This window comes from Echinops telfairi, unplaced genomic scaffold, assembly GCF_000313985.2.
Source record: "Echinops telfairi isolate 266 unplaced genomic scaffold, ASM31398v2 ScPeMD7_70;HRSCAF=299, whole genome shotgun sequence".
In the NCBI taxonomy this organism is placed as follows: domain Eukaryota; kingdom Metazoa; phylum Chordata; class Mammalia; order Afrosoricida; family Tenrecidae; genus Echinops; species Echinops telfairi.
Genome location: NW_022103968.1, coordinates 14959878 through 14983894, shown reverse-complemented (window position 1 = coordinate 14983894; position 24017 = coordinate 14959878). Strand labels below are relative to the sequence as shown.

The following is a 24017-nucleotide window of genomic DNA, read 5'->3' as shown; positions in this document are numbered from 1 at the left end:
AAGCCAGTCAGGGTGCAGTATAGCACCGATGAAACACACAACTTTCCTCTAGTTCTTTAATGCTTCCTCCCCCCCTCCCACTATCATGGCCTCTATTCTACCTTACAAATCCAGCTAAACCAGAACATGTACACAGGTACAGATAAGAGCTAGAAACACAGGGAATCCAGGAGAGATAAAACCCTCAGGAGGTTTTTATCAGTAATGAGAGTATCAATCCTAGGAGGGGCGGGGGGGATAAAGGCGGAACCAATCACAATGATGATCTACATATAACCCCTTCCCAGGGGGACAAACAGAATAGTGGGTGGAGGGAAACATGAGAAATGTTTTAATAAATTATCAAGGGTTCATGAGGGAAGGAAGGGGAGGAGGGAAAATGAGGAGCTGATATCAAGGGCTCAAGTAGAAAGAAAATGTTTTGAAAATGCCAATGGCAACATATGTGCAAATGTGCTGGACACAAGGGCTGTGTGTACAGATTGTGATGAGGGCTGTAAGAGCCCCCAGGAAGATGGTTAAAAAAGAAAGAAAAGAAAATGGTCTTGCAGCTCTTAAAGGCGACTGTGCCCACACAGAAAGGGAAACGAACTGGAAAGTTCCTTCCTTTTAGCCGCTCGTTTTTTTTATCTGAGATGACTTCAGTTTGGTCTGGAGCAGAGCATTTGCCCCCGATCCCTGTGGGAGTTCCAGTTGCAGTTGGAATAATGATGATGTTTTCCCAAGAGGTGGAGGAGTTGGGATGGATTTGTGTGGGGGCACTCGGTACATCAATCAAACCAGCCCACGTGCAGTCAGACACGAGTCAGACACCTTTGAAATGGAAAGGGTGACTGTAGACAGCAGCCGCCTCTAGCTCGGGTGCCTAAAATAGATGGGGCTGTGCAGGAAAAGACGATCCGTGCTCCATTCCCACTGCTTCTAGCTTCTAGGTCTCCTCACACAGATGCCATCCCCTCACCTTCTCCTTAACCCCTGGCAGCCCAAACCCTCAAATGATGAGCAAAGACAGAGATGTTGGAATCAAAGTGCATTTCAGAGGATTCTGTGGAGCCTTCTGGTAGAGCACGATGTCTTCTGGCTGCGAAAACATGTTTTGCAGGTATGGATAGGCCAGGCCTGAGCAATCGTTGACTTTGTCACCATTTTATTAATGGGAAAAGCAGTTTCATTAATGGTCACCACAACCGAGTCGGCTAAGTTTGATTATTATCTCCATTTTATGGAATGCTTGCTGCTTACTGAATCGAAATCCCATCAGAGTGGATGCAACGGCTGTGTTCTCTGATTCAGGGGCATCCCAGTGTTATTGGCCTTGTTTGTTTCTAAGAGACATTTCCTGAGAGTGCCCCTCTGCCCAACCTTGGGGTGATAAGAGGTAGTTCTGGCACGCAGAAAGAGCACTGTGCTTGGAATCAAATCATTCTGATACATCTGCAGCCGTCTGGTCACTGCTTCCAGGCTGAGCGCCCCTGCCTTTGAAAGTAAGCGTGACTGCTGTGTTGTAAAGGACCCACGAGGAACAGCAGTACGGAATCTTGTGCACACCAGACTGACTTTCAATTCCTGCTCTGCCGTTTACCTTCTGTGGTCCTTGGACAAATGACTTAACCTTTCTCCACCTGTGAAAAAAGAGGTGAACACTCGCGTGTTGGGAAAGGCTGGTTAGCGGATGTTCAAGCCTAAACAGTCCGAGGAAAGGTCTGATCCTGGTCCAGCCCCTGGGAGGCACCTTCTAAGCCTGTCTGATCAGAGGGCTTTGTTGATTTGGGGTCTTGGTCCACTATTCTAGCTAGTTTATGTGAATGATGTGATTTACGATTGGGACATCAGGCCAGATTGTATCAATCAGGCATCTGGCCTATGTGACTGAACCCTATTAAGAAACTGGGACACCGAAGCTCAGGTGAGTTTCCCTGCACTGTCACACATCACTGGTGGGAGGATGAAGCCCTGCTGTGCACTTCCCAGGAAGGGACAGCTGGAAGCCTGTGCCTGGTCTCCCAGACTTTGCCCCCTGCCCTGTTTTCCTTGGCCGATGGCCATTAATCTCCATCCTTTCTTTTGCTGTGATAAGCAGTAAGTTTGTGCATACCAGCTTTTCTAAGTTCCACAAGCTTCTCAAGGTAATGACTGGACCTATGTGTGGTTTGGGAGGATCCTTAGCATGCTCAGTATGGACTTCTAGGGCTGGTATGAGGATTCAACTGAGGTGGTATTTCCAAAACAGTAAATACCAGGTAAGGATTGAAGAAGACAATGGAATCGTTATAAAGGTTAGAGGAACTGCTGTCAGCGAGAAGCAAGCATTGAGCCCAATGCAATATCATGGCACAGCCTCGGAGCTGCCAGGACAGAAAGACAGTGGCGTTGTTCAGTAAACCCAGAGCCCATTTTGTGGGAGTTCTCGATGCAGTCCCTCTCATCTCTGTCTCCCCTCTCCAGCCCCCCGCGCCCCCAGTTCAGTGACCATGGGAATGCAGCCAGCCAACGTGCTACCTAATGGTGGTTCAGAAGCACCAGCCCATGTTCAAGCAGTACAGACGTCTCAAAGAAAGGAGAGAGAGGACCTGGATGTCTGATGCATTTCATTGACTCTGACTACTGTCCAGGGAGGGTGGAAATGGGTCACAGGGGAAGGAAAAAAAAAAAGAAAAGAAAGAAGTCTTTCTAGGGAGCTCTCCCAAGTTCATAGTCTGTTTTATAATTATTATTTTAAACAGGGACTAACTTCATACCAGGATGGTTTTAGCGCATAGGACATCCTTAACCCATTACAAAAGAACAGCCGGGCATTTTCTACTTGTGTTCTCACGGATTTCAGAAGCTTGCTGAAATTCCCAGGGCTCAGGTACTTGTGTGCCTTCTTCGTTTGGGGACTCTGCCTATGCGCATCCAGGGAGCAGAGCTGGCTTTTCCACAGACGACTCTGTCCATGTGTCCATAAAGGCCATCGGAGCGCTTAGCTAAATAGAAGAGGGCATTTTCAAAAGAACAATGTTCTGACCACACAGAAATGGAACCCCATCCATCCAGAGCAAAGGAGACAATACTGCTGGGCCCAACTACCATTGGCAGCGAGCCATAATCAATCTAGTCTCAAAGAGGCAGCCCAAGGGCGCTCAAGTGCAGTTTCACAATTGCATTTTTGCCATTCTGGTGTTGTGTGCCGAACACATAGGCCATGGAAGCCAAGAAAACACAGCTTCTGTCTCCTGCCTCCGCCGCCCTGAGGGTGGCGGCCTTCCGTCATCACAGTGCCTCCTCAGAAGACTTGCAGGATCCAGAGAGTCCTGGCAGATCAAGAAACAAAAGCAGAACTGGGCCATGCCCCAACTGCAAACTGGTCATAAGATCGGGTACAGCTCCAAGAGGGGACACTGGCCAAGAGCCCAGCTGGCTCGGTATGGAGTCGCCCGTGTGACGGCATGCACGCATGTACCTAGGGTCACTAGAAGGCTGTCATGCAAGACTTTGCCCTTCTCTCATCAATTGAACTTGTATTTACAAACGTCTGGTTTCTTCCTTGGTTTTTGTGTTCTGCATTGAGAGGTTAACAATGAATAAACAGCTTGAGGCTTTTGGCCTGGGGAAGAGGGGAAGGGAAATACAGACAAAGCAAAAGAAAGCACTTAAATAGAAACGTAAATAACTACTTGGGGAGAGCAGGGCCTGGAAAACCTATTCCGGGAGTGCATTAGACTGAGGGGAGGCGAGGGCTTTAAAAATATTCCACTTCTGTTTCTTACCCTGTACAACGAGGAGAATGTGGTGAAGCAGCCAAATGCAGACAGCACAGTGACTCTTTCGGCTTGGAAGCCCCCTGGGGGGCTCGGATTGGGCCTGGCCCTGGAGCTGTGGTCCTACTCCGGCTCCTGCTGTTTATCAGTACTCGGTACACATTCATGTACTAAGGATCCAGTCACGTGTGCTGGCTTTCTCTTTTGCTTCCTCCATTCTCTCCTTCCCTCCCAGTGGCCAAAATGCAATTTCTATGCAAATTCTTGGGCTGGAGTATTTCCCTCTGGGAACCAGCATCAGAAGGCTCTTCGATTTCATGGGAAGGTCTGGAGTCCTTGTTATAAACGATAGAAAACACCCCAGAGAAAAAGCACCCCATCTCATCCTGAGGCCCCGAGACTTGCAGGACATACAGGATGGCTGGCGTGCACAGCACCCCAGGCCAACCCCTGCCCAGCGTCCCAGTGGCCAGCCACGGAAGAAGGTGAGATAGACGTGGCACTTAATGTTCAGCACAAGAACACAATGACTTTAAGGTTGTCAACTGAACGACACCTGCCCGGCCAAGGTCATTCACGAGAAGGAATAGTTTCATGGGCCGTTATTTTAAATCTGGGGCCAGCTGGCTCTGTTTGGATCGCCATCGATCAGATGAAACATTTTCAAACAGAATTACAAAGCCCACCAGGCCTGTGTGTTTTATATCCCCATTTGTTTTTCATGCCTGGCTGCCCTAAAGACCTAACTGCACTTTTTCCCCCTAAGACTTAATTACCACGCGGCCTAGGAGATACCTCCATTCTCGGTGACCTGTTCCCGTGGGAAAGAAAGCAAGCTCCCAGAGGATGCAGAGTTGAGGATTTTGGCAAGCTCTCTCATGGGATGGACAGTCCCTGCTAAGTGAGTGAATGGTAGAAACCCGCCAGGCAGATAAGGGACGATTTCAGTGCAAATCAAGAGAGGAGCCCTGATGGCAGAGTGGTTCTATGTTGGGTGCTTGACCACAAGGCCAGCTGCTCAATGGGAGAAAGAGGAGGCTTTCTACTCCCTAAAGAGGTGCAGTCTCAGAAACACACAGGGGCAATTAATTCTACCCTATTCGGGAGATGGCTGCTATGAGTCGGAATTGACTCGGTGGCAGAGAGCTTTTGAGTTTTATGAATCACTAGAGAGTCCCTGGGCTTTGCACATGGTTCATGCTCTCAACTGACACCTGGAAGGATGGCGGTTCAAGTCCACAGAGGTCCTTTGGAAGAAAGTTCCATAAAACACGTCACTGAAAGACCAATGGGGTACAGCCTGACCATGAACCACACCGGGTCGCCATGGGGAGCTGGGGCAAGCCATTACATTGGCCCCATTAGGGACAGTGGAAGTAGCTGTAAAGCACATCTGGTGTGGTCATGTGCCAACCTCTGTGGGCATTCTAAGGTAAAGTTGTAGAATTCTCTGCCCTTCGTTCACTATCAAAATGCCCACCTCTTATGCCTTGGGGGAGTAAGAGAGATGCTTTTAATTGCATGGACTTTCGTGAAAGGCTCTGGCAAGGATCACTCTTTACCTTGAAAAACACCCTCGACAGAAGTAGCTTTGGCTGAAGCTAACAGAATGTTCCCAAAATACTAGCCAGCTACAGGTCCCTGCCTAGGGTACCTCTGGGCTACGAAGGAATTCACATCAGAAGGTTGTCGGGCACTTACTGCTGGGGCAGGCGGCTTCCTTGGGGCTGGAGGACATCGGCTGGGCACACAGTTGACAAAGGCAGTCTCTCCCATTGAACGTGACTCGGTCTCCAGGTGGAAACGGGCGTCTGGAGAGAGAAAGAACACAGCCCTCCAGGTTATCCCAGCGACTCCATCTCTTATTCTCACTCCTCCTGTTTGTTGCCTCCGGTACAAAGGCGGTCGGTCGCCAGCCAAAACGACTGAGATGGCAGGCTTAACCAAGACAGCCAGTAGGGTGTAATCCCAACCAATCAAACCTTCAGGGTAGAAAGAAGTGGGCGTTGGTTCCCAGACAACCAGATAGTAGAACGGGATGGTTTACGTCGCTCGTTGCTTGGAGGACGAGGGATGTTCTAACAAGTCCCCAAACAAGGCACGCACAGCAGTAAATTTCCAATCAAAACTCCTTCACCAAGAACTACTTTAAATGCCACGAATTCCTACTCGAGCTTAAGGTCCCTCCCTGGGAGGATTGGCTCCTAGTCAAGCGTGAACTCTTTCCTCTCCTGCCCTGGAGCCTCGCCTACACTTAGGTCACAGCTATGTGAAATCAGGCTTGGCCCCCAAACATCTGAATGTTTCTGAGGGTCTGAGACCCAGGCTCTTAAAAGCTTGTAAAAATACAACATGCTGTGAATAAGGATGAGCATTTGCTTCTTCTCAGGAAAACAATTTCCGTGCGTATTAGATATTTTATAATGGCCCGTTTTGCAAAAATGTGTCTGCATGTTTGCTGTGCATATCTTCTCCGAGTTCTGCAGACAGACAGCCCATTTGAACAAGCAACAAATTTCATAAACATGACAATTCACATGCCGGCTATTTGCCATTGGCCATCTTGCCAACTGGCCAATAATCCTTTTCAACCTGATTTTTCACAGTGGGAAGACAGAAGCCATACTGAAGGGCTAGTTCAAGGTTCTGGACATCACTTTTTAGTTTCACAGTTGCTGTCTCTCTTCAAGGCGCCCCTCTATTGCCTAACACACACACACACACACACACACACACACACACACAGTGGATTTGAAACAACTCTACAAAAATGGACTAGGTACCAGTAATCAGGGACTCGTTGAAATTCTTGTATCCCAGCCAGTCACAAAAGGACACATATTGTATTATAAAGACAAAGTCCATCAAGGAGGGGCTGAAACAATGGGCTCAAACATAACAAGTGTGAGACTGGTGCAGGGCCAGGCAGGGTTACATGCTCCTGTATACAGGGTGACTAAGAGTTGGAACCTACTCATGGGCAACTGAGAGCAGCAGCATGTGTGGGTGTCTCTACGTACTCATACACACATATCTGTAGGAGTGATTCGGCTGCCTAGAGGTCCAGAGACAAGAATGTAGCTAAATAATGCTTATCTACGACCACCAACTTTGAAACAAAGATCTCTCGGGAACATAAAAGCTGTAGGACCAGAGACCTCGTGGTTAGCAGCTCAGCGCCTAACCCAGGGCGCTCTGAAAAGAGACCAGGTGTTCCCAAACTGGCTGAGGGACACAAGGCTTTGCATGCTGTCTCCCTGAGTCACTAGATCAGCATGAGGCTATCGGTTCACAAGGGAAGACTGGCAAAGGGAGTTTAGAGAGACTCCACAGTGGTCAGCCAGGTCTGGGCAGCCATTCTCATCTAGTGCACAGCCTCGTGTTTCAGATGAGGCCATAGTTTGGGGAAAGTTATGATTCATGGAGTTAGGAAGTAGAACAAGAATGCAAGCCCCCGGCATGCCAATCCAGGGCTCTGGAGAATGCTGTGCACGAAAGGCTGACCATGGAGATGTCAGGAGGAAGCACTGATTGAATACCACCAGCCCCCGCCCCAACCCCCCAAGTTTTAGCCCATTAATCCAGAATTCCTTCCACACAGCAAATTATTATTTTTAAAGAGTGTAATTAATTGAGAAATGGGCTAATAGTTGTGCAAAGCTATTAAAATAATTTAATTGTGACTATTTCCTTTAAGTTTTATTATGATTTAGCTATCACGATTATCTTGTTTAATTAAGTATATAAAATGACTTCTCTCTGGCTGAGAAACAAGAGATGATGCTGGAAACCAATACAAAGCCCCTCTCTTGCTCTTTTTTAGAAAGGCATCACCCACCGTCTACGCTATTCCCGAAGGCGTGGGCTTGAGGGATTAAACTGACCCCCAAAGGGCTGGAGCTTGCTGGGAAGCCCCCCTCTACCCACCCTCTTATATTATAGGAATCAAGCCATCTTCAATTCCTTAACGGGCGGCCCTCAACTTGAACAGCAACCCAGCTTCCCACTCCACATCACCTTTCTCTGTGAGACTGGTTTAAGCAAGCTAGCTTGTGACGTTAGATTTAATCCCAATTGACTATCGATGGCTACAGAACAGAGCTCAACAAACTTCTGCAAAAGTCAGGCTGTACATCATTTTTTTTAGGCCTTGCAGGCCAGAGGGTCTCTGTCCCCATGGTTTAACTCTACCATTGAAGCTTGAAAGCAGCCATAGGCAATATGTATGTAAGAGGGTGCGGCTATACCTCAATAAAACTTTACATTTCAAAACAGGTGTTGCATCTAATTTCGTTCATGGGCCAGACTTTGCCAACTGAGAGTAAATGAGACCATTTTAAACACAAACATTCTCTCTTGCTCTAAGTCTTCCAAATAGGCTTCACCTTTTGAGGGAATTACACCATTTCCCCCTGAGGCTCTCATTGCTCCAAATGTTTTAAGACTCAGACTTCAAATCCCTTCAAATCAGCGATATTACTTCAGAGTGACACCATATACAACGTCTCCCAGCTAAATGAATTTCTTTACTAAGACTGGTAATACAATAGGATGATAAAGACATCTAAGGGCACAAGGATGCTTTGAGACTAAGTGCCATTTAAGATCTAAGAGGAGGGGAGTATTCTGCTTGGCGCAGTGGAGCGTCAGTGGGAATGAGTGAGACTCTCAACGAGCGGGTCGGCCGTGTGGCTGCAGCAATGGGCTCAAACGTAGCAACTGTGGAAAGGATGTTCAGGGCCAGGCAGCGTCTTGTTTGGCTGTGCATAACGTGAGTCAGAACTGACTGGATGGCACCTATCAATAACACGACAACCTCCTAAGCTATTGCAACCAAACCCAGGATTCCTCTGCTGGAGGAAACGGTGGGGGCTGGGAAGATAATCACTTACTTGCAGATGGTACAGGCAAAGCAGGTGGGGTGGTACGTCTTGCCCAGGGCAGTCACCACCTCTCCTTCCACAAACTCCCCACAGCCATGGCAGCGTGTCCCGTACGTCCGCTGGTAGTCCAGGGTACACAGGTAGTCCCCGTTCTTGATGAAGAAGCCACCTTGTGCCAGGTCACAGCCACACACTGCCGAGAAACAGGTCAAATCTGGTCATCATCAGCCAGGCCTCTGGGTAGGATGCCCTCTCCTGATGGCTCCTTGCTCACTCAACCTGTGGTATCAGGTTGTTGGAGGGGGAGCGGGGGTAGACTGGGACAAAGAGCTATTTCTTGTTGGGCTCTGGTTTCTCTCTTACCTCACCCTCCCCTGTTTCCCTCCCTTGGAGAGTTATGCCATATCGCATACAAGTAACATTCATTGGCTGAGTCTCAACTGCTATTGTGGCATGTCTAAGATCCAGGGCTCATCAAACAGCCCTGATCAAAAGATACCCTTGGTTAAGGCTACTTCTGATACAAAGGTGTCCCTGATGGTGTTTTTTAGGAGAGGTGCCCACTGATTGTCCCCACAGCTGCTTAGTTTGGGTCAAAATTGTTACTGAGCTTAGTAATGCATTCCTACTGTATCAAATGCCATAGCTGATATGTCCAGTTTCCATTTTTTTCTACACAAGGGCAATAGTTTGCCATGCCATCCAAAATTCAGACATTAAATATTCTCTTGGGGAATAAAGAAAAGAAGTCAATTATAATGTGTTTTGTTATATGCCATATAAGTCTATTTTCTATGTAAATGTATTGTGTATATGTCTATAGAAGCAAAAACATATATATTGTGATTATATATAAAAATAAGCATAAGTATATGTGTGTGTTATATTACACACACACACACACACACACACACACACACACACACACACACACGTCCTGGAGTTAGAAAACTAAAAGGGAAGAAAAGCTTAAAATTTCTCAAGCTAGAAAAGCTAAAGAAAAGAAAAAAATTCAAGCCTCAAGTTGCAATCATGAAGAATTCTATGGGCAAACTATCGAATGATGCAGGAAACATGCAAAGGAGACGGAATACCCAGAGGCACTGTATCCAAAGGAACTGGTCAGTATCCAACCATTTTAGGAGGTACCATATGACCAAGGGCTGATGGTATTAAAGTCAGAAGTACAAACTGCAATGAAGGCAATAACGGAAAAACAAGGTTCCAGGTATTGATGGGTAGACCAATTGAATGTTTTACTAAACTGATGAACCACTAGAAGCACTTAATCCTCTATGCTAAAAAATTTGGATGGCAGCTACCTGGCCAGTCGACTGGAAAAAATCCATAATTGTGCCCATTCCAAAGAAAGATGATCCAATGTGTAATGTGGAAACCATTAAACATATCAGTAATATTAGATTCAGGTAAAAGTTTGCTGAAGATAATTTGAAAATAGCTGAAGCAACATATAGACAAGAACTACCAGAAATTCAGGCCGGATTCAGAAGAGGACATGGCCCAAGGATTATCACTGTTGATGTTAGTTGGATCTTGGCTAAAAGCAGAGAATACCAGAAAGATATTTATGTATGTTTTATTCCCCGTGCAAAAGCACTTGACTGGGTGGATCCTAACAAATTATGGCTAACGTCGTGAAGAAGGGAAACTCCAGAAAGTTTAATTGTGCTCATGAGAAACCTGTACATTTCCCAAGAGGCAGGAGCTCAAAGAGAAGAAGGGGAGATCAGGAAAGCTGTGCACGAGGGGTGTCTCCTTCCACCCTCACCTGGATGCTGAGCAGAGAATGAAGACGAAGGTGGCATCGGAATTGGTGGAAGACTCATCAACGTGTGACTTGCAGGTGACACCACCTGGCTTGCTGAAAGCCAAAGGGACTTTGGCTGAAGATGAAGATCAATGACTATAGGCTTCATTCAGTATGGATTACATCTCGGCATAAAGTGGGGGGCGGGGAGTCTTCACAATTGGACCAATAAGCATCACAATGATAGAAAGGAGAACAATGGAAGTTGTCCAGGATTTACAATCAATACCCGGGGAAGGGAAGCAGCAGGCAAGAAATCAGATGACGTCCTGCTTTGGGGAAGTCGGCTGGCAGACCTCTGTAAAATACTAGGGGCACTTCATGGAGGAATTGTACCGGAAGAGGAAACATGGCTTTACGAGGACAATCCTGAAGAAAAGGGAATCAAAGCAATGGGTCCCAAGAGGTCCGAGTGGTCCCACCTCAGTCAAAGGAGACCCATCAAGCCCATCGAGAGCAAAGGTCACGGCAACAGTTTTTCAGGTTGCTCAAGGCTTTTTCCTTGTTGGCTTCCTGGAGGACCCAAGAGCAGTGACACCAGCTTGTGACTGGAATGTTCTGAGAAAGTTATCCAAAGCTTTAACAGAAATATACAAACTTAATCAGAGTCCTTTGCTACCACACTAGGACAAGTCTGCATGATTTTCTGGGTGAAATCCTTAGGCATCTACTTCACAGTCCTGATTTAGCTCCTCCCAACTTCTTTTTACCGACTTTTCTTCTTAAAAAGTGGAAAAAGAGTACATCCACATGGCTAAACTCCCGGGACCCATAGTTCTTGAGGGATCAATCGAGCAGCTCAGGTATCATCACTTCCCAAGGTGTCATGAGCTGGGTGGAGATTATGCCGAGAAAGTGTATGTTTTAAAATTTTTATCTTTTAATTCCACTTTTTAAAATCTCCTACTTTGTCTCCCAGTGCACATACAAATGCAAGAAAGTCTCCCTGGCATATGCTCAGATTGCCACAACGAGCACCGCCAAGTCGTGGTGTAAATGTCTTCATTTATGCAGCTGGCCCCTCCAAAGTGAAGGGAATGTCCATCGAGTCCTAGTTCACTATGAATTTTATCACTACTCTTGGTTAAATTTCATCCACTATTTTTTGCACCAATTGAGATGAACATGGAGCCCCTTTGGCCTAGCGAGTTATGATGCACTGGACTGCTAACCATAAGGTCAATGGTTCAAATTAACCAGCTGTCCTATGGTAGAAAGATGAGGCTTTCTGCTCTTGTATAGAGTCACTGCCTCACAAACCCAAGGGGGCAGTTCTACTCTGTCTTACAGGGTCACTATGAGTCAGAATCAAATCAATGGCAGTGAGATGATTATACTTTTTATCTTCTTTAGTCTTTTATGTTGCCGATTTTATTAACTATTTTCAATATATCTCATAGTAATGTATTTGAAGTATAGTGTTGGAAAAATAATATTGAAAGTACTATGGGCTGCCAAAGAGCAAAAACTCTGTCTTGGAAGAAGTACAGTCAAAATGCTTAGAGGCAAGGATGGCGAGACTTTGTCCATGTACTTTGGACATGTTGTCAGGAGAGACCAGTCCCTGGAGAGGGACATTGTGAAGACGGGCATATAAAGATGGACGGACACAGTGGCTCCAACAATGGGCTCAGACATCAGAACAAGTGTGAAGATGGTGCAGGACTGGGCAGGAACTGACCGGAAGGCACTAACAACAGTCGTAAACGAATCTTGCTTTCCTGCCACCAAATTATTTCTCTACGCCTTGACTCAATGTACTAATTATTTGTCTGAAAATCTTGCATCTATGTTCATACAGCATTTGGCCTGCAATGTACTTCTTCATTGTTTTGAAACAGAGGTTTTAATACCTTAATGAAAGGGAATAAAGAAAATGGTAAGGAGCAAAGTCAAGTCACCTTGAGCAGTAAGATGTGCCTGACCCAGGCTTGGATATGTTCAGAAGCCTCACGTGCATGTGGATGCAGGGCAATGCCTAAGTAAGACTGAAGAACCAATGCCTTTGGGCTACGCTGTGGAAGAAGCACAGTAAATACACCCGGTCCTATCAGAAGAGCAGACGCATCTGTCTTGGAAGAAGCACAGCCAGCATGCTCCTCCGAAGTGAGGATGGCAATAACTTTGGACATCGTGAACTTTGGACAGACTGTCAGGTGGCACCAGTCACCCTTGGAGAAGGACACCGTGCTTGGTGAAGCAGAGGGTCGGTGAAGAAGAGGAGGATCCTCCAGGAGATGGATGATCACTGCGAATGCAGGTTCAGACGCAGCAACGACTGGGAGGCTGGTGCACAACCAGGCAGTGCTTCATCCTGTTGTTCAAAGCATCTCTATGCGTTGGAACCAGCTCAAACAGCAACTAACAATAAGAACATATATATATACACATACATACACACACATATACATATATATACACACATGGCCGTATAGCTATGGAGTGGCTGATAAAAAATGAGTAGTCAACTTAAAAAAAGGAAAGGAGACATCTATGTTTAAGACAGAACCATTGCCCCACTATTTTCAAATTCTGACCCTTTGCCATGTGATTTGCATTAGTCCTTAAATTCAAATCAGTAGCTCACACTTGTTTGCAATACTGTACCATTCTTTCTGGGGGTTTATATAACCAGAAATCTAGTGTTTGAGGAGAGACTCACAGAGGCAGGGGTAGTTTAAGGCCTGCACAAGTTGATGGCACCCACGAAGTGGGCAGAGGAGTTGATGCCATTCATTCCTGAAAACACTTGGCATCGGTATCACATTTCCTGAGAATGGGCTATGAATCGCTGGTGGCACAAACAGTTCAGCACTCAGCCGGAGTTTGAGTCTACCTGGTAGCTCCCTGGGAGAAAGAGCTCCTCTCATTGAGAAGACAGCCTAGCCAACCCTTTGAGGGCAGTGTAATCCGTCACAAAGGGTTGCTAAGAGTAGAAATGGACTTGATAGCCCACAGCGACAAGAATGACCTTGAGAACAGTATGCTGAGTGAACTCAGTCAATCACAAAAGGACAAATATTATTTGAAACCACTGTTACAAGGGCGGGCTGGGGGTGGGGGGGTGGGGGTGCACAAACAAGATGAAAGACTTTCATACCAAAGGGAACAGATTTTGGAGACAGCAGGGGGGCGGGGGAGATCCAGCAACATGCTAGGCTGTTGACAGGTGTCAACTTGGCTGCCAAGGAAGATAGTAGGCCATAGGACTGACAATAGAAATCGAGGCTCCGGTAAGGATTAACTATTGGGGGACTTGATAAGTAGTTTAAACAGTTGAATACAAAGTTGATGATCTGAAATATAACCCCCCCACCTCATTTACAATTCAAAGATGTAAAAAAAAATTTAAGTAATTAAGGTTAAAAAAATGGACTAATTATAAACTTCAGATTCTTCTTGCCTCCCAAGACTTTCCTCAACTGCACCTCCTCCTCAGCTTCCTAGGCTAGACCTTTAAGGGCAGCTACCTCCCTGGGCGCCATCTTCTCTCTAAGGCCTCTCATCTACTCTCATCTTCAACACGGCTCTGCACAAAGGACTATCAAGTCAGTGGCTCTCTTAGGGGCCTCAGGTGCAAACTCTAGATGATTCCCTTTAGCTGCCTGCTAGGCAGGGGCAGCACAGCCCACTCAAGCCCAGCATTTTCAAACCAGGGCCGGTGCCCTCAGCGAATCTGCCAGCCCCTTCTCCAAATCCTCCTGTTATTTTCCTTCCACCCCCTCCATCAATAAAATGCGAGCCTCACTGACACTCCCACTCTTAAGCCAAAATTTTCAGCTGGCCCCTAAGCCTTGCCCATTTTCCCAAAGAGAGTTCCTGATTCATGCCCTCCTCTGCCTTCTTACTGTCACGATTCCAATCCCGGCCCTCATGTCCCCAAATAGTTTCATCAAAGCAGTAGCTGCTCTAGGAGGGAGGTCTGGGAAGAAGCTCAATTTCCTTTAGAAGAGAAGGCGTTGAAAATCAACCATGGTGCATCCAGCTTGTAGAACTGGACAGTCACAATGGGTTAGATTCATATCTATACCCCAGAGGGCTGTCCATGATACATCAATATATGAAATGAACAAATGTCAGAGGCTAAAGGATTTTAATAATCCCATTTTTCAAAAGTCTATACATATTTTTATGAACAAGGACATTTGCGTCAATGCAGACATTCTAGCCCAGCCCAGCGCCACCAAGTCAATGCTGACTCTGAGAGGTGCTGCCGGCAGAGCAGAAGTGGCCATCCGGGTCCCAGGGCTGGACGTCTCCCTGGAACGGCTCGCTCGCTTGGAGCAGCGAGTGGATGTGAACCACTGGACTTTCCTGTTAGCTCCCAAGCACTTCACCATGACTGTAGACTTCTTACTACAAACAACAGGGTTATTGAATTGGTTATCACAGGAGGAAGAAGAATTCTTAACTCATTCTTCGCATACCTAATTATCAAGATGTTAAGAAAAATTATCCAAGACTTTAAACCAGAAAACCCCAGTCTCTGCCATCGAGTCATTTCTGACTCGCAGTGACCCTGTAGGATAGGGTAGCACTGCCTCTGGGGGTTTCCAAGACTTTAACTCTTTACGGAGTAGAAAGCCTCATCTTTCTCCTAAGCAGCAGCTGGTGGTTTTGAACTGCTGACCCTGCCATCAGCAGCCCAACGTGTTACCCACTACTCCACCAGTGCTCCATAGCCAAGATGTATTGGGGTGGTGGGGGGTTGGGGGGGAGGTAAAGTGAGGACAGTGTGTTTTTCTCAAGTCACATCGCAGCAGAGTTGAAGAGACCCAGGCAGGAGTTTTCTTATGCCAGGGCCTGGATCTGTAAAAGACCTCACGTCAAAGTACCTGGGGAGAGAGGTGTGATGATCCACGGTTCAAAGCTCACAGTCGTTGGGAGCTCTGTGGAGCACCATTCTACTCTGACACACATGGGCTCGCCAGGAATTGGAACTGAGGGGACGATGGCGATTAGTTTGGTCATTTATTTTTCCCGTTGAGACCCAGGACTTGTAAAGTTGCATGTTAACGTGTCGATTTTGTCCAGGAGAGACACAGATACGTCGTCTGGCTTTACGGTCCTGTTTCTACAGAACTGCTGAGTAGCTCTGTCTTCCACCCAGCCTCCTGATTCCAGCATGCTCTCTTTAATGTCCTTAACCCAGTCCCCGCTCCCTCCTCGAATCCCTTTAAGGATCTTGCTGGTTCTCTCATCAATGAGTCAGAGGAAGCGTGGATACACGCTCATGCTAAATTTGTATGAGAAAGGGGCATCTACGTAACCACTTGAACATGGCACACTGACAAAAGTGTTACTTTGTTTTCATCAAAAGTGCTTAAAGTATTTACTTATTTATTTTCCGTTGAAAGAAGCTTTGGTCGGTTTTAGATAACCTGCTTCGCCGATACTTTTACCGAATGGCACAGAGCACAATTGTTACCTCCAAATGATCACTCAATCTTGTGTTAGGATGGTACATGAGTTACGGCCGATCCTCTACTACTGAAGCCTGTAGTTTACATTGGGGCTCCCACGTTAGAGTGCACAGCTCTCTGGGTGTTGACAGATGCATCACGTCATGCATCCACCATCACAGCGTCACACAGAATAGTCTCACTGCCCTTAAATGCGATGGGTCTGTCCTATAAGGTCCTCGCTCCGCTTGGCAGCTGAGGATCTGATAACCGGCTCTGTGGTTTGGCTTTTTCCAGATGGTCAGACGCCTGCAAGCACACAGTAGACAGCTTGTCCGACTGCCTTCTCTTTCCCTGGGAAACGCATGGACGGCTCCCCGGCGCATCCCTTTGGATTGCTGACTCATTCAATTTAGTTTAAGCAACAGCAGAGACTCAATGCTTCCTCAACAAGGGTTCCCCCTACCCTTCTCTCGGCCGCCCCCTAATCAAGTTTTGGTCTGGATATAGTTGCCTATTCTAGGTGAGAATGAACAATATCCTGTGATTGGCAGAAATGCTGCTTTTAGCTCTCAGCCAGGTCAATGCACTGCTTCTCACCTCTGGATGGTACCGTGCCTGCCCCCTCCTGGGCTGCCAGGTGTGAGAGCCGGGGGGCGGGTAGACACAGGACTCTCCCTCACCACGTGCTGTCCTCCCCCTCCATCCTCTTCAACACACATCTCAAAGGGCCTGACCACCCAAGAACTCTTCCGGTCACTCCCTTACCCCCTCCTTCATGGGGACTACTAGGGGTAGACCTTTAAGGGGTCTCTTCCCAAATCACCCCATTTTCATTTAGAGTGTGGGGTCAGAGTGCACCGGTTCCTGCTCTGGAAACTAAGATGCTAGGCGTTTGTGGTCCCACACAGCACAGGCCCAGCAGAGAGCTCAAAGCAGCTCAGCAGAGGCCCGTAAACAATCACGTGAGAGGGCAGCTCCCTGCCAGAAATAACTATTGTTCATGCTGCATCCTGGAAGCAAACACGAACCTCAGATCATGCGGTGAAACTATTTTCACGCGAGCTTCTGAAGGTACCTTAAAATCAATCAACACCTCTGGTAGAGAGGATAGTTAGACAGGCTCCACCTCACAGAAAGATGAGCCCCCGAAGCTGAGTATTTGAAGGTTTGTGGAAGCTTCGTGTGCGGATCATATTAGCGCTAACCAGTTCAAAACCACCATCTGCTCCACGGGACAAAGGAGAGGCTTTCTCCTTCCTTCAGCAGTTACAGTCTCAAACCCCCAGGGGCATTTCTACCCTGTCTTCTAGGGTCGCTATGAGTCGGCATCCACTTGATAGCGGGGAGTAGGATGTGTAGGTCAGAATAGGCTTTGCTTTGCATTTAGCAATAGTACCACTAATGCTAATATGTAGGCCTGGTGATAGAGAATATATATATATTTAAAAGAGCTCGCAGCCTCCTATATATATATATATTTTGAAGAGCTCGCAGCCTCCGAGTCAAACTTGACTCATAATGACCCTATAGGACAGCATGGAACGGTCCCTCTGGGCCCCCAAGGCTGTAAACCTTTAGGGAGCAGAAAACCTCATCTTTCTCCCACAGAGAAGCTGGTAGTCCCAAACAGCTGCCCTTGCAGTTGGCAGCCCAACACCAAGCCCTGTGGACCAGCAGGATTGCTGACAAGAGGCTAGAACTGTGATTTTAGGGAGAGGAGGAAAAATTGGATTGGGATCATAAGGTAGCACAGGGATCTATTATGGGTCTGGGAAAGAACAGGTGAAAAATATAATAGCTGAAGACAAATAGGCGCATAAGCAAATGTGGTGAAGAAAGTTGATGGTGCCCGGCTATCAAAAGAGATAGCATCTGGGGTCTTGAAGCCTTGAAGGTAAACAAGAGGCCATCTAGCTCAGAAGCAACAAAGCCCACATGGAAGAAGCACACCAGACTATGCGATCACAAGGTGTCGAAGGGATCAGATATCAGGTATCATCAGAACAAAAAAAAATCTTACCATAGTGAATGAGAGGGGTGGTGCAGAGTGGAGACCCAAAGCCCATTTGTAGGCCACTGGGGATCCCCTTGCAGAGGGGTCTCGGGGAGGAGACGAGCCAGACAGGGTGCGATTGTAGCAACGATGAAACATACAACTTTCCTCTAGTTCCTAAATGCTTCCTCCGCCTCCCACTATCATGATCTGAATTCGACCTTGCAAGTCTGGCTAGACCAGAGGGTGTACACTGGTACAGATAGGAACTGGAAACACAGGGAATCCAGGGCGGATGATCCCTTCAGGACCAGTGGTATGAGTGGCAATACTGGGAGCGTAGAGGGAGAGTGGATTGGAAAGGGGGAATTGATTACAAGGATCTACATGTGACCTCCTCCCTGGGGGACAGACAACAGGAAAGTGGGTGAAGGGAGATGTCGGACAGGGCAAGATATGACAAAATAATGACTTATAAATTATCAAGGGTTTATGAGGGAGGAGGGAGGAGGGGGGAAGGGGGAAAAAAAGAGGACCTGATGCCAGGGGCGTAAGTGGAGAGCAAATATTTTGAGAATGACGAGGACAATGAATGTACAAATGTGCTTTACACGATTGATGTATGTATGGATTGTGATAAGAGTTGTATGAGCCCCTAATAAAACGATTAAAAATAAAATAATTCCGGGGATAAAAAAGAAAAGGTAATTCTGAGTAAAAGGTGGGTAGTCAGTTGCTCTGCTCACAAAAGCCCCACTGGACAGCTGCTCCCAATGCGAGTCCACATTTCTACTCCGGGTGTCTTAGAGCCTGTGTGGGCCTTTCTCCTTTCTCCAAATTCCAGTTTGGAATTCAAAGCCATCCATCTATTTATTTGAACAGGCAACACATTAACATGGCACAAAATGCAAGATCCTCAGGATTATCCTTAAAAAAGAAAATGACAGCCTGAGAGCGAGTTCCCATTTGCCGTGAGAAGGCAGCACCTCAGTACCACGCTGCTCTTCCACCCAGGAGCCCGGCTGGTGTAGTGGTTGCTTGTTGGGCTGCTAACCGCAAGGTCAGCAGTTTAAACCCACTAGCCGCTCCCTGGGAGAAAGATGAGGCTTTCTACTCCTGTGGAAAGTCAGTTTCAGGAACCCACAGGGGCTGTTCTATGCTGTCCTACAGACTCTCCTCTATGAGCCAGCATCGACTCGATGGCAGGTTTGTTGTAGTCCACCTGTCCTATAGGGTTGCTGAGTCAGCACTGACTCCATGGCAGGTTTGGTTTTTCTTCCCTCCTGCTTCAGTCTGCCTTGTGACCAGCTTCCGGATGATGGTCAGTATGTGCCATCAAGTCCAATCCACCTCACATAGACCCCACAGGACAGGGTGGAACTGGCCCCGTGAGTGTCCTGGCTGTAACCTTTATGGGAGCAGCCTGTCCCCTTGCGCTCCCGCAGAATGTGGTGGGTTTGAACTTTCCATCTTTCAGTGAGCAGCCAAAGCTCCGCCGTGCATGGCCAAGGCTTCTTTCTGAATGACTACAATTCTCCAAGTAGGTATCTAACGGGTACGCTGAGCCTTGCAGGGATATCAGACACTGCTTCTCCCCACGTCCTTTTGTTGTTTTGTTTTCTGGTGTTTAGCCAAGCTTTTATTTGTGCTTCAAAATAACCCACAGCGAGTCTTCCTTCACCAGTCCAGATAAGGGCATTTCCAGTCAAAACCAGCAGAAGAAAAAACAGCAGCCGCGTAACCAAGAGCCATGTGAGAGGGGCTGTCGGCATCCCCTCCCTCCTCTGCCCCACCCACCAGGCAGACCCCGCAGCTCGGTGATCCACGACTGATCTCTTTACTTACACGCTTCCTTTGCTGAGGATAATGTGGCTGCCTAATAACCACTTAAGCACGTGATGAATCTTGTCAGTTAGCTAGTGAATGAGATACATTTACGGAGAATGTTCAAGTCCCAGAGGAACAGACGGCTATGTTTCATTTATTCATTCATTCATTCATTCCTCACTTGGTTGATTCAACCGATGGCGTGTGAGCTGGCGTGTGAGCGCCTACCTTGTCAGGCACTGTTCTAGGCCCTGTGGAGACTGAAGTGCAGGACACACAGACAGAAATCCATGACTTCAAGGGGCTTCCTGCTAGCACAGCTTCGGGTATAGAGTCCTGCGGGTACAGGCTTGGCTGCCAGCGGAACGGCTAGCAGTTAGAACCCAGCAGGGGCTCCACAGAAGGACCGACACTCTGCTTCCACAGAGAGTGCATCCAGGGAAAGCCCGGGGCTGGGTCTATGCTGGACACAGTGCTTGCTGGAGCACATGGTCAGCGTAAACCAGGAAACCCGTGAAGGAGATGGATGGACATGAGGCTGCGGCAGTCGGCGCACACACGACAGCTGTGAGGATGGCCCAGGTCCGGACGGCGTCTCGCTCTGCTGTGCGCAGGGTGGCCATGGAGTTGGAAGGGTTCCATTGAACCAGACAACAACAGGGGTAGATCAATGAATATGTTAAACAGCAGGATGTACCAAGGAAGAGAAGAGACAGCAAAGCAAGAGGTGTGAGGTAGAGGTCCCTGGAATCTTAGCACTCCGGGAAAGGCTCATTGAAAACAGGAAATGTGGCTGGATAACCTTTCTCGATCCTTCGGGCAACCCTGGCCCTTTTCTGGTGACTCTAGAAACTCAGAATGTTCTGGTGGAGAAATGGCTCGATAACAGCTTGAAAATGCTCAAGACGAACAGCATCAAGGATCGTGCCTTAAAGAGAGACCTGGAAAATGAGACGTATCATTTGTCCCTTACTGGAAGTTGTCCTGGAGGCGCTGGGGGTTAAACGGTAGGAGCATTGCCTTTTATGCGGGAGATCTGGGCTCTATTCCCAGTCAATGCCCCCCATTCACAGCTACCACCGTCAGTCACTGGTGGCTGTGTGCTGCTTGTTCCCAGGGGGGTTCCAGACTAACAAAGACTGGGAAGAAAGGCATGTAGATCAACCACTGAAGACCCCATGGATCACCATGGTGATCTGCAAATGCTCAAGGGGGTGTTGCGCGATGGGGCAGCATCTGTGTCCGTTGTGCATGGGGTCACTGTGAGCTGGGGGCCAACCACCTAATAGCAATAAACCATTCAACCCGGGGACGAGCCCTGCAGACTGCAACACAGCCCCATCCAATAAATGCCTCCCATTCGCTCCCATGGCTTCTCACTAGGTGCGTCCTATCAGGCCATCGCAGGCAGAGATGGCATCACTGGGACAATACCACACGATGATGCACACTAGTATTCAAACAACACCATGCTACTAGGATGATCACCGCTAATGGACAAGAGGGAAAAACAAAACCGTTAAGTACCAAAACCAAAGAGGGGTTCCCTCCAGAAGCCTGAAGCCACATGTGACTCCCACTGGGTAATTAGAAAGAGTAAACGCAGCCTCGGGGCTTCCCTTTCAGTTAATTATAGATTCCCTCCATTCAATAAACCCCTTTCTTCATTTCATCACCAGATGAGTATTTCTTCCCCAAGGTCAGGAATGGGAGTTAGGCTCTCCTTCCTGCAGATGCTGGAGCCCCCGTGGTGCTGTCGGGTAAGCAGTAGACTGCGATCTGAAAGGTAGGGGGTTCAATCCCACCAGTGCTCTGCAGGAGAAAGAGCTATCTGCCTCCTTAAACAAAGACAACTGAGGGAACCCTGTATCGCCTGGGAGCCGGCACTGCCTCGATGGCAGTGGGTTTGGCTCCCTGCAGATGCCGGTGTTCTTTGGTGTTCCGTTCCTGCCTTTTGCCCTTTCTCGGGGAAGCCTCACCGACAATCACAGCTTCAGCCTTTATCCAGGTGCCCAACACCCCCAGGTCCCTCTCAACACAGCCTACCCTCTCTTAGGGCCAAGCCCACAAGACTCAGCCTCAACGCATCCCAAACAGAACTGTTCTCTCTCTCCCCCCAACACCACCATCCCGCCCAGTTCGCCAGTGTTGCTGTTGTCCGTGGCAACTCCACCTATCTACCCACCCAGACAGACAGACAGTCCATCAGAATCTAGATCAGTGGTTCTCAGCCTTCCTACTGCCGCGACCCTTTCATACAGTGCTTCATGTTGTGGTGATCCCCCCAGCCAGAACAGTATTTTCATTGCTACTTCATCACTATCATTTTGCTACTGTGATGAATTGGGTGACCCCTGTGAAAGGGTCGTTCAACCCCCAAAGGGGTCGTGACCCACAGGTTGAGAACCGTGGATCTAGCTCCTTCTTCACTGCAGTCATCTGGCCTCTCTTCCAACCCTATCAGCTCTTACGACCCTAACCATTTCTCTTCAATCTGTCCTCTATTCTCTACCACACCTGTTACGACCTTACATTCCTTCCACCTGGAAGGTCATTCGATGACTTCCTTCTGGGTCTCCCTGCCTCCTGTCTGTATCCCATATACCTCTCTGTGACAGCACTTGTGCAGGGTAACAAACATGTTCCTTATTCACGTGTTTCTCCAAAGACCCATGGGTTTGCCAGGAACGAGCTCTCTTCTTAGCCTCGGCCCTTAGCATATAATACAGGCTCAATGAACAGTTATTGTGAAGATAAAGGACTCCCAGACCACCAGATCCCAATGTGCCAGCTATGTCAGGAAGGAGATGGGCTCACCAACACAATTCCAGCTCACTGACTGGATCCTCCCAGAGATCCTCCCACAGAGAACTGTGAAGTCATGGCACCAGAAACCGGGTTTATCTTTACGCCGTGGGCTCTGGCATTCCTTCCTGCAGCCTGTTCCTGTTCTTAGACTCTTGATGTCCCCGGTCCTTTTCCCTTCTCCTTTCAAAACTGATTCTTAGCAGGAGCGTCCCTCTCTGCTTTCAGTTCTCACAAGGACTTGCTTTTGTGTTTTTTATTTTTCGGCCTTTCGTTCCCGTTGTGGAAAGCAACCACTGGCCCATTCAAAAACCAGGAGGCCACGGTTCAAGTTGAACACCGCTATCATTTGTTCGTCCATGTGACCCATGTAGAATTTGTTCGAGCTTTGGAAATGGTCTGCTTTCTTTCTAGTCGGGTCCCCCCTCCCGCTCTGTTGTTGGGGTTCTTTGTTTTTGTATGCTTTTCTGTCTATGAAATCCAGGATCGGTAAATCTACAGAGACAATAACTGGATTAACAGTTTCTGAGGATTAAGGTGGGGAAAGCTGGAGGAAACAGGGAGCTAAGACTAATGGAGACAAGAAAGAAGTAAGTGTTCCAAAATTGGTTGTGATGATGATGATGGCACAACTGTTTTTAATATGATTAATCTGCTGAAATGTACAATGCATGAGTTGTATGTTACTAAAACTGTTTCGCTACCAAACAAAGCCGGAGGCTTCAGTCACACGCGTGTCTGTGAAGGAGAGAGGAGGGAGACAGCAATGGTGGCTGGCCCTGACGGTGCCCCGTGTGCACTCGGATGGCTCTTAACCATAAGCCAAGCTGGTTTGGGTACGAGGCCTCCCCACCCCACCCCAAATCCTCTGTCCCCGAGCCTCAATCAGCTGAGTCTGTACTTGACAACTCTGCTTTAGGTATCAAAGGAAGAATGACCGCAACTCTGGATCAAAGTAGAACTTCCCCGCCAGGTTTCTAAGGTTGACAATCGTTACAGGAGCAGCCCGCCACACCTCACTGCCACGGAGCCTTTTAGTGAGCCAAGGGGATGACCCCAGGACACCTGCTGCTGGACACAGCCGTCTAGAATTTGTGATGCTCAGAGACACGAGGAAAACAGAATGGTGCTGGGCGGGTGGGGAGTGGGGGGGGCGGGGCATGCAGGAGGCATGTGCTCACAGCAGAGACCAGCCTGGCAGGGATTCGGAGCGAGAGATGACCACAAGAATGGAAAAGAAAAAAAAAGTCGGGGTGGTGTTAACAGGATATTGTTGACGATTTCATTTTTTGAGGCAGGATGTGTAATATATATAGGAGGTTTCTTCAAACAAAAATAAAATCCTTCCAGATTCCATATCCTTCAAACCTAAATAGTGAGTTGAGTAGCTAAAAAAAAAGAAAAGTAAAACTGAAAAGGATTTGGGAGTCTTTTTGTGTCAAACAATCTCTAGGAATCTTCGGAACTGTGCTGTCCAATATGGCGGCCACCAAGCCCCTGCAGCTACGGAGCGCTTGGATGCAGCTAGCCCCCACC

At 47.8% G+C, this 24017-nt stretch overlaps 1 protein-coding gene across 1 annotated transcript in view; it reads right to left on the bottom strand.

Annotated features, from left to right (window-relative positions):
• LOC123521801 (actin-binding LIM protein 1-like) overlaps window positions 1–24017 on the bottom strand; it is a 77731-nt gene that overhangs the window by 20730 nt on the left and 32984 nt on the right. Inside the window, exons 3-4 of the mRNA XM_045291240.1 lie at window positions 8633–8816; window positions 5442–5551 (exon numbers count right to left, since the gene is read on the bottom strand). Coding sequence (XP_045147175.1) covers window positions 5442–5551; window positions 8633–8816 — 294 coding nt within the window. The remainder of the gene's footprint in view (window positions 1–5441; window positions 5552–8632; window positions 8817–24017) is intronic.